The sequence below is a fragment of the Haliotis rubra genome, unplaced genomic scaffold (assembly GCF_003918875.1).
Source record: "Haliotis rubra isolate DU_JTF1 unplaced genomic scaffold, ASM391887v1 Scf22, whole genome shotgun sequence".
Lineage (NCBI taxonomy): Eukaryota > Metazoa > Mollusca > Gastropoda > Lepetellida > Haliotidae > Haliotis > Haliotis rubra.
This window is the reverse complement of record NW_025766225.1, coordinates 2,696,527-2,714,241: the sequence shown is the minus strand read 5'-3', so window position 1 is coordinate 2,714,241 and position 17,715 is coordinate 2,696,527. Positions and strand designations below refer to the sequence as shown.

The 17,715-nt window shown below is 39.9% G+C and overlaps 1 protein-coding gene across 1 annotated transcript in view; it reads right to left on the bottom strand.

Annotated features, from left to right (window-relative positions):
- The window catches only part of LOC124277313 (peripheral plasma membrane protein CASK-like), a 400,363-nt gene that overhangs the window by 308,127 nt on the left and 74,521 nt on the right, over positions 1-17,715 (bottom strand). Inside the window, 1 exon segment of the mRNA XM_046712965.1 lies at positions 14,863-14,968. Within this exon segment, the coding sequence (XP_046568921.1) occupies positions 14,863-14,968 (106 nt within the window).

The following is a 17,715-nucleotide window of genomic DNA, read 5'->3' as shown; positions in this document are numbered from 1 at the left end:
TTGCGGAGGATATCTCATGTTACTTTCATGATGTTATGCGGAGGATATCTCATGTTACTCGTCATGATGTTATGGAGGACATCTCATGTTTACGTCATGATGTTGCGGAGGATATCTCATGTTATGTCATGATGTTGCGGAGGACATCTCATGTTACTCGTCATGATGTTTAGGCGGAGGACATCTCATGTTACTCGCCATGATGTTATGGAGGATATCTCATGTTACTCGTCATGATGTTGCGGAGGACATCTCATGTTACTCGTCATGATGTTGCAGAGGACATCTCATGTTACTCGTCATGATGTTGGAGAATATCTCATGTTACTCGTCATGATGTTGCGGAGGATATCTCATGTTACTCGTCATGATGTTGCAGAGGATATCTCATGTTACTCGTCATGATGTTGCAGAGGATATCTCATGTTACTCGTCATGATGTTGCAGAGGACATCTCATGTTACTCGTCATGTTGCGGAGGACATCTCATGTTACTCGTCATGATGTTGCGGAGGATATCTCATGTTACTCGTCATGATGTTGCGGGGATATCTCAAGTCTCTTGTCAAGATTCACTCCTCCTGTCTTGGAAAATCTCACCATATCAGTCTCACATCCAAGTGGGAGATTCATGGTTGTCAAACTGGCAGAACATCTTATTTCTAGCCATGCAGAGGAACAGGTAGTCTGTCGTACAGACCCTGAAGCAAATATATCCAAGAAAGCCCACACAAGTCTAGAAAATGTGGCAAGTCTAGATTTCCTCAGCTTCTGAAAATGAAGAAAGTCTCAGGGCTCCTTTTCATTATATTTTATTTTTTTCACTATGAACTTTTTTCAGTAAAATATGTTCATTTCAGAGACTAGTTGTTAGTCTAAGGAACAGGATTACAATACAATAAATACAATAAAATGGTTACAGTGTTAACAACAGCAACAATTCATCAGGTTCAATTAATATGAGGCTGATGTGTCACTAGGTCTTGCAGATTTCTCAGAGAGCCAAAATATCTCTGGCAAGTTCATCAATCCTGCGATAGAGAAGTGTTTGGGCCAATTATCAGCCATCAAAGATGCATAGAGTTTATACACCAAGTGGGTGATACGAGATCCTGTAGCAACTTCTAGGTGTCATCACAGTAACAGAATCTGTCACCTGCTGATGAGGATTAACACCTGTATCACATGTACTTGAAACAGTGCGACATTCCAAACTTGGCATCCACAGAAGTTAATGATGAATTCAGTTTAAGACACAGCTTACAATATTCCAACTGTACCAAAGTGACCAGTAAGTAATCAAGTCTGGCCCATAGTCACAAACTTTAACACAGACATCTGACAGTCACAGAGCTATGATCTCAATGTGTAATGGAGCTGTTTATTGACTGAATTTTGGGTTGATTGAGGTATGAACTCAAAAAAAACTTATGTATATAATTAAATTTGACAATGTAAACGTCATATCTATAAGACATTCATCAAAAACAATTACATAAACCAAACTGACAAAAATACTGAGATTGATACACAATCCAGGCAAAGGAGGACATACGTGATCTGATATGAATCAGGTAATTCTTTAATCTATGCACATATGACACACCCACAAAGTCAGTATCCAATCAACAGGGAGAAGCATCGAAACAACATTCACAGGACCTGTCCGTCTAGGCAAAATGCAAGAAGAACTTAAACAGTCGAACTGTATCAAGCCACAACAAATACGTCAGGGAGAAGGCGGCTTCTTTCAATAACGTGGTCAGTAACCCCAAGTTTCAAACATTGGTCTCCAGAGAACGGGAAGATACAGTTTGAAAAATATGAGTTAAAAATGAAACCTGAAGCCATGAGAGCAAGCCTGCAGACAGTTTAATTCCTTCTTGGCTTCCAGCCTTGAAGGCTTGTTTGGATGATACTGAAAATGCCTGAATATTGTGCAAAAAGTCCTGTGCATGATGATTTAGGGGCGCAGAAAAATATTTTCATCAAAATTATTCAGGATTCCCTAAAATTCCATATTAGTAAAAGAAATCTGCCTCATTGGGATTTGCTTCATTTTTAAATTCATTATAAAATGAATGCCATATTATGTGACCGGTCTAGCCAATCAGAAATCAGGAATTACAGAGAATAGACCAATGATTTAATTATTGGGCATTACAGTACATGGTAACCACTTAGCCTGGGCCTCATAATGTGCACTTTGTTTCCCCTTGACCATCAGAGTTACATGAACATATTCAGACCCTTATGTAACTGGGGACAATGATCCAGCGATGTACAAACAGTTCACTAATCAAATAGCTTCTATCTGTTGCTAAAGTCAAAGCCCGGTAAGTTAAGAAAGTTGTTTGTATTTTTCTGGTACAAATAGGAACTGAACAAAAATGATATACAGTTTGTTCTCAAATAGCTTCTACAGTCTGTATCTGTTACTAAGTGAGTGAGTGGGGTTAAGACGCTGTTAGCAATATTCCAGCAATATCACGGTGGGGGACACCAGAAATGGGTTTCACATATTGTACCCATGTGGGGAATCGAACCCGGGTCTTCGGCGTGACGAGCAAACACTTAAACCATTAGGCTACCCCACCGCCCCATCTGTTACTGAAGTCAAAGCCGACAACATTAAGAATGGTTAAAAGGGCAGGAAATTTATTTTTTTTCGTTTCAAATTTGAACTGAACAAACCTGAAAGGAAACCTCAAAATCTTAAACATGTAGGTCTTGTTCAAGGCGAGCTGGCTAGAAGCACTGAGGATGAGGTTGTTACTAGTCTCTGTACTAGTCTTCTAAAAAAAATTAAAAAATTGCAAGACTGCTACATTGTATCATCACTGTTGCATTAAGGTTTAATCAACTCCTCACTTCCATCTACAACATTTTCTTCATTCATGCTCGATGGTGAGGTTAATTACACAGAAAATCATTGCTAGTCTCTCATGGACACCATGTTTATAAAACACAGTCCCAAGATACCAGCTTCCAGGATAAGGACAGAAACTTTCTAACACGTGACAATGAGCTCCGTGTGTTTCTGCCGGCAGATGTTTGAGGATGTGTACCACCCAGTGAATAAACCAGTTATCCAATACAGAGAACTTAAAAGTGTGGAATAATGTCAGAACATGTTTTCAACCAAACAAAGCATTTCATTGGAAGCATCCAATAATCTCTAATACTTCAGAAGATGACATACATCTTTTGAAAGAACAAAATGACAGTTACTTTAAAGTCCAGCTTGATTTTAGACTAAGTGCAAATGCGAGAAAATAATAAATCACAAATATCTGCAAATAGCAAAAGGCATCACTTCAATATCTGCCCTCACATATCTGCCAAGTTTTGCTGAAAGATATAGAGAGGTTTTGAGTTGTAGTTCCGGAAACGAAGCCCACCCTCACTTTTGGGATTAAGTCCGAATTGTTTCCATGGAAACCGGGAAAAATAAAAATGCCAAAAATCTGCAAATAGCAAAAGCCACAACTTTAGGATCTGTTTGATATATCTATCAAGTTTTGTTGAAAAATATTATATGGTTTTGAGTTGTGCCTCGAAACGAAAAGCAATCCTCTTACTTTTGAGACTAAGTCCAAAATGTTTCCATGGAAACCAAGAAAATAAAATGCCAAAAATCGGCAAATAGCAAAAGGCACCACTTAAGGTTCTGTGTCATACATCTACCAAGTTTTGTTGAAAAATATTGAACGGTTCTTGAGTTATGCCCGGAAACGGCTTCCACTCCTCACTTTTGGGACTAAGTCCAAATCGTTTCCATGGAAACCGGAAAAATAAAAATGCCAAAAATCGGCAAATAGCAAAAGGCACCCACTTAAGGTTCTGTTTGATATATCTACCAAGTCTTGTTGAAAAATATTGAACGGTTCTTGAGTTATGCTCTGGAAACTAAGCCCACCCTCACTTTTGGGACTAAGTCCGAATTGTTTCCATGGAAACCGGGAAAAATAAAATGCCAAAAATCGGCAAAAAAGGCAAAAGGTTCTGTTTGATATATCTTACTTAAGTTTTGTTGAAAAAATCTGTCTTGAGTTATATCACTTTTTACCAAGTCTTGTTTTGAAAAATAAAATTGTAAAGCAAAAGGTTCTTAAGGAGTTATATATCTCAAGTTTTGTTGAAAAATAAACGGTTCTGAGTTATTCGAAACTAAGCTTCCACCACCCTCACTTTTGGGATTAAGTCCCGAATCGCTTCCATGGAAACCGAAAATAAAATGCCAAAAATCGGCAACAGCAAAAGGCACAACTTTAGGATCTGTTTGATATATCTATCAAGTTTTGTTGAAAATATTGAATGGTTCTTGAGTTATGCCCGGAAACGAAGCTTCCACCCTTCTTTAAGACTAAGTCCAAAACGCTTCCATGGAAACCGAGAAAAATAAAATGACAATTATCTGTAAATAGCAAAAGGCACCACCTTAGGTTATTTTTTGACATATCTACCAGTTTTGGTTAAAAAATATCGAACGGTCTTTGAGTTATGGTCCGAAAACAAAATGATTACGGACGGACGGATAAAGTCCAAATCGCTTCCATGGAAACCGGAAAAAATAAAATGCCAAAATCGGCAAATAGTAAAAGGCACCACTTAAGGTTCTGTTTGATATATCTACCAAGTCTTGTTGAAAAATATTGAACGGTTCTTGAGTTATGCTCTGGAAACGGCTTCCACTTCCCTCACTTTTGGGACTAAGTCCGAATTGTTTCCATGGAAACCGGGAAAAATAAAATGCCAAAAATCGGCAAATAGCAAAAGGCACCACTTAAGGTTCTGTTTGATATATCTACCAAGTCTTGTTGAAAAAATATTGAACGGTTCTTGAGTTATGCCCGGAACGAAGCCCACCCCTCACTTTTGGGATTAAGTCCGGAATCGCTTCCATGGAAACCGGAAAAATAAAAATGCCAAAAATCGGCAACAGCAAAAGGCACAACTTTAGGATCTGTTTGATATATCTACCAAGTTTTGTTGAAAAATATTGAATGGTTCTTGAGTTATGCTCCGGAAACGGCTTCACCCTTCTTTAAGACTAAGTCCAAAACGCTTCCATGGAAACCGAGAAAAAAATAAAATGACAATTATCTGTAAATAGCAAAAGGCACCACCTTAGGTTATTTTTGACATATCTACCAGTTTTGGTTAAAAATATCGAACGGTCTTTGGGTTCAAAGATCGAAAATGTCATAGATGGGAGCAATTATTTACCATTATCGACATGAAAACTATGTCATCGGAAATATCTCACAAAGGTTCTAATTTACACACACAATACACAAAGATATGTCTTATTTCATGGACCACTTGTAAACCATGTTCCGATCGCTGCTTTTGTGAGAAAATCAGACATAAAAGTGTCACCACTCTCCAGTGACATGAAACGTGTTGATTTCCCACAGACGTTCTTTGCACTTATGCTCAAATTTAATTTTCCGATATTTATCGATAATCAATTGGTATTTTGTTAACAATTACCTATCTCTGTGATCAATTTGACAGACAGCCCTACCCACAGGCATGTCACTCTTCAAAGACTGAGGTTCAATTCCCCTAGGTACAATGTGTGAAGCCCACTGTCTACTGTCTATGTGAAGCCCACTGTCTATGTGAAGCCCACTGTCTACTGTCTGTGTGAAGCCCTGTGACTGTCTACTGTCTGTGTGAAGCCCACTGTCTACCGTCTGTGTGAAACCCACTGTCTACCGTCTGTGTGAAGCCCACTGTCTGTGTGAAGCCCACTGTCTACCGCCTGTGTGTGAGCCCACTGTCTACTGTCTGTGAATGTGAAGCCCACTGTGTGTGTGAAGCCCACTGTCTACCTGTCTGTGTGAAGCCACTGTCTACCTCTGTGTGAAGCCCACTGTCTACTGTCTGTGTGAAGCCCACTGTCTGTGTGTGTCAAGCTGTCTGTGTGAAGCCCACTGTGAAGCCCACTGTCTACTGTCTGTGTGAAGCCCACTGTCTGTGTGAAGCCCCTGTGAAGACTGTCTACTGTCTGTGTGAAGCCCTGTGACTGTCTACTGTCTGTGTGAAGCCCACTGTCTACTGTCTGTGTGAAGCCCACTGTCTACTGTCTGTGTGAAGCCCTGTGACTGTCTACTGTCTGTGTGAAGCCCACTGTCTTCTTGAAGCCCACTGTCTACTGTCTGTGTGAAGCCCTGTGACTGTCTACTGTCTGTGTGAAGCCCTGTGACTGTCTACTGTCTGTGTGAAGCCCACTGTCTTCTTGAAGCCCACTGTCTACTGTCTGTGTGAAGCCCTGTGACTGTCTACTGTCTGTGTGAAAAGCCTACTGTCCCACTGTCTTCTTTGAAGACCACTGTCTGTGTGTGAAGCCCTGTGACTGTCTACTGTCTGTGTGAAGCCCTGTGACTGTCTACTGTCTATGTGAAGCCCTGTGACTGTCTACTGTCTATGTGAAGCCCACTGTCTTCTTGAAGCCCACTGTCTACTGTCTGTGTGAAGCCCTGTGACTGACTACTGTCTGTGTGAAGCCCACTGTCTTCTGTGAACTGTCTACTGTTGAAGCCCACTGTCTACTGTCTGTGTGAAGCCCACTGTCTTCTTTGAAGCCCACTGTCTACTGTCTGTGTGAAGCCCACTGTCTTCTTGAAGCCCACTGTCTACTGTCTGTGAGAAGCCCACTGTCTGTGTCCACTGATACAACCAACTGAAGTGGACTATGCAGTCAAACCCACAACCATTCTCTACAGAGTCACAGACCACTGGGCCACCCATGAGCCTCACTCTGTAGAAAAGACATTAGCAGCCAAAGCTTGCAGGCATGTTTACATAAAGAACAGGAGAGGCAGTATTTACATGTCACCTGGATACAGGGGACAATCACCTGCTTAAATCCACAACATCAAATACTTGCATCAAGAAGAAATTATTGACAAAGATCTTACTGGTCATGAAAAACATCAGTATGTAAACTGAAGTCAAGGTGGAAGTGTGTGTAGTAATAACAAACTTGGTAGCAGAAAATGACACAGCAGTGTGTACAACAGATTTACAGGAGGTACTTTCATAATTCTTATCAATTTCAATAGCGCTGGAAGCCATCATTTATGGATTTTGAGAGAGATTTTGAGAGAGGAAAGAGAAGGAGTGAGATTATGATAGATATTATGAGCGAGAGATGGAGAGTGAGATTCTGAGAGAGATGAGCATGAGAGGGAGAGATTATGACAGATGAGAAAGAAAGAAAGAGAAAGAGAGAAAGAACGAAAGAGAAAGAGAGAGAAAAGAATTAAAGAGAAAGAGAAAGAATGAAAGAAGGGAGAGAAAGAATGAAAGAGAAAGAGAGAAAGAATGAAAGAAAAAGAATGAAAGAGAAAGGAGAGAAAGAATGAAAGAGAAAAGAGAGAAAGAATGAAAGAGAAAGAGAGAAAGAATGAAAGAGAAAGAAAGAATGAAAGAGAAAGGAGAGAAAGAATGAAAGAGAAAGAGAAAGAAAGAGAGAGAAAGAATGAAAGAGAAAGCAGAAAAAGAATGATAGAATGATAGAAAGAAAGAGGAGAGAGATGAGAGAAGAGAAAAAGAATGAAAGAAAAGAGAGGGAAAAGAGAGAGAGAGAAAAAGATTATGAGCAAGAGAGGGAGCATTCACCTGGTCTTCAGGACTAATGTCAGTTTTATAGTGCTGGTCCACGCATAACATAGATACCCCACTCTGATACAGTATACTGATTTCATCCCAAGAATGCCCAGCACCAGGGTAACAACAAGTACCATCTTTTGGTATGGCAAGACCTGGGACTAAAACTCGGACCTACTCTGACATCTTTCCACTATTTCATTTAAAAACTAAGACTGACAGTAAATACAGTAAGAGCCACTGGATACATCCTAGTCAGAAGCAGATAGGCCAGTAAATTATCAAATCAAAAATAAAAACTGGGCTCAAACCTACTTTTCACTTACGCCTTTGTAATCTCATAACAGTTAAAGGCCCATCCATCATCTGAAATCAACAGCTGATGCTGAAATCAATAAATGAACACAATAACAAGATTATTTGAATTGTGGCGTTTCTAAATGTAACAAGAAGTTTCAAAATGATGCTTTATCATATTAAACCAATGTCATGGTGGCTTCTAAGTAATCAAGTCTGGACCAAACCAGTGGTTAATAGCATGAGGTATATCTACAACATGGTGTGTGTGTCTGTGAGTGAGTTGGGTTTTATGCCGCTTTCAGCAATATTCCAACATCAAGGTTGGGGACACCAAAAATGGGCTCCACACATTTTACCCATGTGGGGAATCGAACCCAGGTCTTCAGTGTGACGAGCAAATGCTTTAACCACAGGTTACCCCTACTGCCCCTCTGTGAGTGTATGCTGTTTTCAGACAGGCAGCATAGTGGCTTGGGAGTGATCATGTCTGGACCAGACAAACCAGTGTTTGATAGCAATAGGTACATCTATACCATGGTGTGAGTGTATGGTTTTTTTGGTCACAGTCAGCATAGTGGCTTGTGAGTGATCATGTCTGGACCAAACAAACCAGTGTTTGATAGCAATAGGTACATCTATACCATGGTGTGAGTGTACGGTTTTTTTGCCACAGTCAGCATTATTACAGCTGTGTCAGGAGAGCCAACTGTAAATATCATGACATACAATCAAACTATTTGCATCCAGAAACACACAATTCTTCGCAAAGTTTAACCACTTAATTATTTCTTTACCCAAACACAAGGGACACAGTATTCACAAGAACATAAAAATTAGTGATATTTCACAGCATACTCCAAGAGAAAACTAGTGCTGTTATGAATATTGGCACTTAAATTTTATTTAAATTTAATTCCAGATCTCATCAACCTGTTATGCAATGTATTTTGAAATACCCTATAAATTGTGATATGTAATGTTGGAAGAAAAATATTTGAAAAATATAATCCAAGGTGTTTGGTCAACATGGGCAAGACTCATCACTTCCTCATTTGTCTTTAAATCCATATTTTACACTTTGTAAATATTAACACCGCCCCCAATAAACTTCAATATTTTCTATCCCAAACACTCAACAAGAAAACTTAAATGGCAGTTAATCGGATTGCTTCAATCACTTCATGATGACTAAACCCAAGCTAATAAACATCTTCCTGAAATCAGGTCCAATCAAAACATAATCCAATCGATAAGGATTACCTTAAAAATCTTGTCAAAATACGTCCACTGCACTCCAGGGTATGCCTCGTCGTACTGCCAGGCTGGGAGTCAGTTATAATTCATTGACACTATTCAGACAGCGAACATCAATGTTATCGTCAAACTGTCAATGGCCTATTTTGGCCCATGGTTGGAATCAATACCTGACAGGGTCAATATATGAAACTGGCACAAACTTACCAGCAACTACAGCAACAACAGCAACAGCATTAGAAATGTGTGAAATAGATGAGCAAAGTCATAGCAATTATGACAACATCTGCGGCTTTGATGGCAAAGGTTTCTGAATTAGGTTGGTTGGTTGGATTTTTAACACTCATGTGATCAACAGCACGAGCATCAATCTACGCAATTAGGTCAAGCAATTAACTAATCAGGGTCAACCATTCTACAGCACTAACCAATCAGGGTCAATCACTCTGCATCATCATCCAATCAGGGCCAACCACTCTCCAGCACTAACCAATCAGGTCAACCACTCTGCTTCATCAATCAGTCAGGGTCAACCACTCTGCACCACTAACCAATCAGGTCAACCACTCTGCTTCATCAATCAGTCAGGGTCAACCACTCTGCACCACTAACCAATAAGGGTCAAGCTCTCTATAAAATTAATCAATCAGGATAAACCACTATACACTAGTAACCAATCAGGGCCAACCACACAGCATCATCAACTAATCAGGGTTAACCACTCTGCATCATCAACCAATCTGCATCACGAACCAATCAGGGTCAACCGCTCTATGAAATTAACCAATCAGGGCCAACTACACTGCAACATTAACCAATCAGGTCAACCACTCTGCACCCCTAACCAATCAGGTTAACCACTCTGCATCCCTAACCAACCAGGTCAACCACTCTGCATCCCTAACCAATCCGGTCAACCACTCTGCATCCCTAACCAGTCCGAACAACCACTCTGCATCCCTAACCATTCAGGTCAACCACTCTGCATCCCTAACCAACCAGGTCAACCACTCTGCATCCCTAACCAATCAGGTTAACCACTATGCATCCCTAACCAACCAGGTCAACCACTCTGCATCCCTAACCAACCAGGTCAACCACTCTGCATCCCTAACCAACCAGGTCAACCACTCTGCATCCCTAACCAATCAGGTTAACCACTCAACCACTCTGCATGCATCAACCCTAACCAACCAGGTCAACCACTCTGCATCCCTAACCAACCAGGTCAACCACTCTGCATCCCTAACCAACCAGGTCAACCACTCTGCATCCCTAACCAATCAGGTCAACCACTCTGCATCCCTAACCAACCAGGTCAACCACTCTGCATCCCTAACCAACCAGGTCAACCACTCTGCATCCCTAACCAATCAGGTCAACCACTCTGCATCCCTAACCAATCAGGTCAACCACTCTGCATCCCTAACCAATCAGGTCAACCACTCTGTAACCACCAGGTCAACCACTCTGCATCCCTAACCAACCAGGTCAACCACTCTGCATCCCTAACCAACCAGGTCAACCACTCTGCATCCCTAACCAACCAGGTCAACCACTCTGCATCCCTAACCAACCAGGTCAACCACTCTGCATCCCTAACCAACCAGGTCAACCACTCTGCATCCCTAACCAACCAGGTCAACCACTCTGCATCCCTAACCAACCAGGTCAACCACTCTGCATCCCTAACCAACCAGGTCAACCACTCTGCATCCCTAACCAACCAGGTCAACCACTCTGGATCCCTAACCAACCAGGTCAACCACTCTGCATCCCTAACCAACCAGGTTAACCACTCTGCATCATCAACCAGCCAGCACTAGTCCACTCAAGGGCACCTGCTATCTATACACAAACCCAGAAACACTGATCAATGACAAGATGAAGCTCATATATCACTTGTAAGCATTCCACTTTGCAAGCTGATCAGTTTCTGTAACTTGAATGTTTTGAAACACTGACTTAGTCCACATAATGCTAAAACCACAACCAGGCTATTTTAGAAACTAGAACATAAGAAAAGTCTCATAGCAAATGGTCATTTAGTATTTGGGCCAGTTGTACACAAAAAAAACCCCAACAACTTCAAGTTTGCATGTCAATGCTATTCAAGAATTATACAGCAGGGGTTTGCTGTATAATTCTGGAAAAGAAAGGAAAGTAGAAAGTGTCATTTGTAAGATGTATACACCATATAAGCTGATGAGATATTCACAGAACTCTATTGTCTAGCTGTTCACTCGAACAGGCTCAGGGAATCATGACAGTAATTTAACGGGCCAAACAAGAACAGTTGAATGAAAGACTGAGATCATCTTCCTCTTTGCACACACAACTAATGTTACCCCGATAAAGTTCTGCCACAAGTCCTTTATGTAGTAGACCGGCTCTATGGCCTAGTGGATAAACAGGCTGCCCTGAGTGTAGGCCCTGTGGGTTCAATCCCCGGTTGTGTCAAACCAAAAGATGATAAAAGATGGCACTTGTTGTTACCACATTGCTTGGTATCACTACCACTAAAAACTGGACTGCTTGGGAGTCAGTACTATAATAGTATCACATTCACGCCAAAAGTATGTCATAACTCCGGGGGTCAAGAAATGAAGATTAGTCCTAAGTAACGCACACATCTATATAAATAACACAATTTGGAACATTACAGCAATTAAAAAGCTCATCAAAACAAATATATTCTAAATTCCAAATGTTTTGAAATGAATGTCAAATTGACATCACCTGTGAGACATTTAATTGGATGACTGAGCTATGTAAGGGAACAAATAATATTCCAGTTGTTACATCCCGGACAGACGGATGTTATTTCAATTATAACATGGCATGCCAGATTAATGTAGTGTGAGATACAAACCAACCAGCCAGCCATTTGTTGGAGTGAATGAGTGTAATGTCTTTCAGTGGCATTTAGAAGTTGTACATTGATGTCCAAGATATTTTTATGGATTAAACCTCCCTCACGACGTTTTTTATCAAGATATTTTTATGGATTAAACTTCTTTTAAATTTCCCTCACGACGTTTCGAGACCATTCCAGGTCCCTTCATCAGGTGATGAAGGGAATAAGGGACCTGATGAAGGGACCTGGAATGGTCTCAAAACGTTGTGATGGAAATTAAAAAGAAGTTTAATCCATAAAAATATCTTGGACATGAATGTGTGTAGTTTTACGCCACACTCAGCAATATCCATTTGTTGGAACATTTCAACAAACATCAAGTGAGTGAGCTGGTTAATGTCACATGGAACGGTACTTTCTGTTTGTTTTATGTTCGGGGAAAGCCCAAAGTGATGCCATCAACTGCAGGTATAAGAGCCAACAAACCAACAGTCATTATCAGGGATCAGGGATTAAAAACCATAGCATAAGGAACGGAATCAATTTCAAGTTGGCAAGGAACATACTGGAAAACTATTGTCCATATATAGTTAAGTGAAAAGTATTTATCATGATTTGTTGATAAGAAAGTTAGCTGTACGAAACTGTAAAACAAAAAACAAACTATAACATCATGGTATCTGCTTCAAAGAACAATGATGATCACCAATGGAAAAACATCGATAGTCATCATTGTATGTAATCTAAGTATGCTGCCATTATTACATCACAAAAAACAACAACTAAAACATCATCAGAAGTCCTCTTCATTGTCAGCTATACATACTTGTACCCTTAATCCGAAGTTGACTTTTAGTGTGATTACAGATTCAGGGTTTATGGCAATAAAAAGATAGTGGCATCAGACATTCTGTAAGAATTATATAAGTTTCAAGTGATTCCATGGCATTTGATAGGCTTCCAAGCAATTTGTGTTTTCCATAAATGAAGAAAAAATATATCTGACTGGCTGATAACAGAATGGACAAACCTTGTGTTGTATTATTTAGATGAAAGATGTCACTGATTTCATACCATTGTCCAATGCGGTTTTGCATAAATGATGAAATATACAATCTGTGAAGTTATTATAAACACATTTTTTAGAAGTAACTCTAATATATTCTTTCACTTCATAGTTAGAAATATAAAAACTGGTGTGCACTCTTTGCAACTATCTTTTATGCTGGTATACACAGAAAACACATTGATTTTTACAATCATACTTCCATAAATACAAACAAATATTGACCTGAATTCTTCAGCAACCATCATATGTACACCTCGGTTTATGAGCAAGATGGTAATGGTAAATTATTGCTCCTGTCTTGGGATGTCAGACAGACGTTTCGTATGATACGTATCTGGAAGTATATCCGATCGAACGATCTGTCAAAGCAGTCTTGTTCATTCATCAACACTTTAGCAAACATTGCCACAAATTATGCTATGAAGGTAGCACTGAGGGCAAAGCCTCCACAACCAAATTAAGTCACAATAATCAGGTTTCGGTATCAGGCCAAATATTATCTAGTGGCTTCACTTCGCTGTGCTGAATCTTTACATCAAATCAAGTGCTTGGATTAGCATACGTCCTTGACCTAGAGATCACAAGTACTATCAGACCGATCTATCCTTATCATAGGAACATAAATAGAACTTGACTGTATAATTTCTGCTTTCAAATTATTAGTAGTAGCAAAATTGTATGATTCCATTCATCTTCAAATCAAATTTGATATTGTGTACATCTTGAAGAAGTTACGACTTGAGCTCATATCCCTGCAAAGAGTTCTGCACTGTAGCATCTTTCAAGAAGTTTCTTCATTAAACATGAAAAATTAAAAATAACAAACAATGAGATCATGTTGTTGTCTTGGTCATGTTGCACCATTTGTCTGACCCATAGAGGGTATCCCTCACAACCATGTTCTTGACCACACAATTAGACCCATGCATGGAGAACATATATATCCTGTTTGGCAACAACCAATTGTGACCATGTTCTTGACCACACAATGAGACCCATGCATGGAGAACATATATATCCTGTTTGGTAACAACCAATTCTAACCATGTTCTTGACCACACAATGAGACCCATGCATGGAGAACATATATATCCTGTTTGGTAACAACCAATTCTAACCATGTTCTTGACCACACAATTAGACCCATGCATGGAGAACATATATATCCTGTTTGGTAACAACCAATTCTAACCATGTTCTTGACCACACAATGAGACCCATGCATGGAGAACATATATATCCTGTTTGGTAACAACCAATTGTGACCATGTTCCCGACCACACAATGAAACCCATGCATGGAGAACATATATATCCTGTTTGGTAACAACCAATTCTAACCATGTTCTTGACCACACAATTAGACCCATGCATGGAGAACATATATATCCTGTTTGGTAACAACCAATTGTGACCATGTTCTTGACCACACAATGAGACCCATGCATGGAGAACATATATATCCTGTTTGGTAACAACCAATTCTAACCATGTTCTTGACCACACAATTAGACCCATGCATGGAGAACATATATATCCTGTATGGTAACAACCAATTCTAACCATGTTCTTGACCACACAATTAGACCCATGCATGGAGAACATATATATCCTGTTTGGTAACAACCAATTCTAACCATGTTCTTGACCACACAATTAGACCCATCAATTAGACCTATGCATTAAGATTGAGTAAGACATTTTTTTTTCAACATGACATCGGTAACATATATATATCGTGTGTGATAACAAGTTGTACTCACTATTCGAAGACCATATACAGCATGCCTTCGGAGCTGTACGTCTCCAGAAGCTCCACGATGTGGGGATGCTTCAGCATATGACAGATACTGGCCTCTCGCTTCAAATCTGCAACAAAGCAACCAACATTAGCTGGACATTATTTCACCTGAACTTCCTCTCCCTTCGTGTCATCATTTCATCATGATGATTTATACACTTGAATATTCCTTTCCATCCGTTTCATTAAACATTGGTACGCAGTTGAGCTAGATAATTTGGAAATTGAATTTTAATAGGGCAAAACCCTCGGCAGTGGCGTCAGACTTTCACACAAGGATAACCTTTAATCATTTTGCCCACAGGGTAAAAAAAAGTTATTTATACAAACCTGGAAAACATTTGTGAAACCAGAGTTTTTTTTAAAGAAGGAATGTTGAGTATTTGACGTAAATACCCAACAAATGTAAAATGTACATGAACATTATGCAGGGATGCAATTCAACACTGCTGTACCGTCAGTAAGGGACTATGGTTTTACATCACTTTCAGCAATATTCCAGTGGTATCACAGCAGCGGGGAATCTAGACTAAGGCTTAGTCTCTGAATATATATAAATTTGATAGTAACAAACAAGCCCATTTATATTGAAAAGGAGCCCTAGGGAGACCAGAGATTCTAGACTTGCTTTATTTAGGGCTTTAGCACTGCAGAGAGGGCTTGTCAGTAAGGAAATTAATGTGGTTCAGGGACTGTGAGACAGACTACTGGGAATCCAGAAATGGGCTTTACTCATAATACCCATGTGAGGAATCGATCTCGGCTGTTTGGAATGACAAGCAAACACTTTACCCACTAGGCTCCTCTACCACTATTGCACCACATTTGTGAGGGGAGTCAGTGATGGAGATGGGTGTGACGCTGTGCCAGCTGGATCTTAAGGGAATTTCTGAAGGGAAGCAGGTCTCCGACCTTAACTAAACCTAAGCTAAGTTACTTAATCAACGGGGGCGGTGGGGTAGCCTAATGGTTAAAGCGTTGGCTCGTCACGCCAAAGACCCGGGTTCGAATCCCCACATGGGTACAATGTGTGAAGCCCATTTCTGGTGTCCCCCACCGGGATGTTGCTGGAATATTGCTAAAAGCGGCGTAAAACCAAACTCAGTCAGTCAGTACTTATTCAACATTCCAGCAATATACAGTAACGGACACTAGAAACAGACATCTCACACTGTCTCCATGCTGGGAATAAAACCCAACACATCAGTGTGATGAGCAAATGCTTTAACCACAAGGCTAAACTACCACAATTGGCACTAATCACAACTTTAGACAAAGACTAGCCTCAACCAGCTATACAATATCTGAGTCCTATGACTGGATTCAAAACATGCATATTTTGATAACGTCAGATGCCTTATCTACACAACCATTCGAGTTCATCCTTGTAAGGTAAGTTTTGCAGGTGTTTTGTTGTATAACGCACTCAGAAATATTCCAGCTGTATGATGCAGATCTGTAAATAATTGAGTCTGGACGAGGCAATCTTGTGATCAACAGCATGAGCATCGATCTGCACAATTGGGATACAAAGACACCTAGTCAACCAAGCCAGCGAGTCTGACCACCCGATCCCGTTAGTTGCCTCTTACGACCAACATGGCTTACTAAAGACCAATTCTGACAGGCCCAGGTACATTACAGGGTAAGGATCACAACTGTGGGATGACTCCATACCACAAATGCATTATTAAACTCTTCAATAAATATTTACTGAAACAGGTCAATGACCTACTGATGGGTAAGACAGGGTCATGTTCCAAAGAGCGATCTATGAGCTACACATATGTTAAAGTATTGGTGATACAACCATGCTAGCTCTAAAATCGCTCTAAGGAACATGGCCCATATTGAAGTAAAGAGCCAACAAAGTTTTTGGATCTAAGGGTATGTGAGAGAGTTGAAATTCACAACTTTATTTCAACCATACAGCAATGAGACCAACTTCATATTTCAGATCTAAGCAGAAAGTCTGGCAGTAGTCAGAGACTAATTCCCCTGACACCCAACCATAGTTCTCTGTCCACTTCCAACATGGACAATGGAGACCAAATCCCGTCACCATAACGATTGGACCTGTTGCTGACCACAGATGGACAACAACTAACTTGGCATACAGCTCGGGCCAATCTGTAGTCAAATCAAGTGTGATTCAAGTCATTAAACATGCAAATACTTGTCGACAAAGTTGCATTTAGTGATGTACATCAGTCTACGATTTGATGCTGATTCTAATTGATACAAGACAACGTCTCATATCTATCACTACATTCATTACAAGTCCGGACTGACACCGGAACAGGGCACCAGACTGTGAGCACTTCCTCTTCAATGTAAGGTTAAATGGGGCTAATGAAGCATGCACGATAACTGCCCTTCTATTTCAACTTTACGATTGGTTGATCATATGAAATGAACATTAAATATTAATAGATATAGTCACCACAATCAATTATGGAGACTTACAATCATTACAATCGATTTATTCTGGATTAAAATCATTGATACATGAGATGAAATTGGGTTTATCCATGCGTACAAGATTATTGCACTATAATACAAGTGAGCATGCATTAAAACACTATGTCAATATATCCACTTTTGTCATCTTTTAAATTACAAGCTCTGAACAATCTTAATTATTGCATAATGATGACCTAATGTTCAATTATCTACAGATTTTATGAATGGTCGATCACTAACGTAAAATAATTAAAGACATGCTTCTCAAGAATCAATAATGGACACTTACACTCATTACAATCAATTCTGAATTATTATCAAATATCTAAATCCCCAAATCATTGGGAGTCTC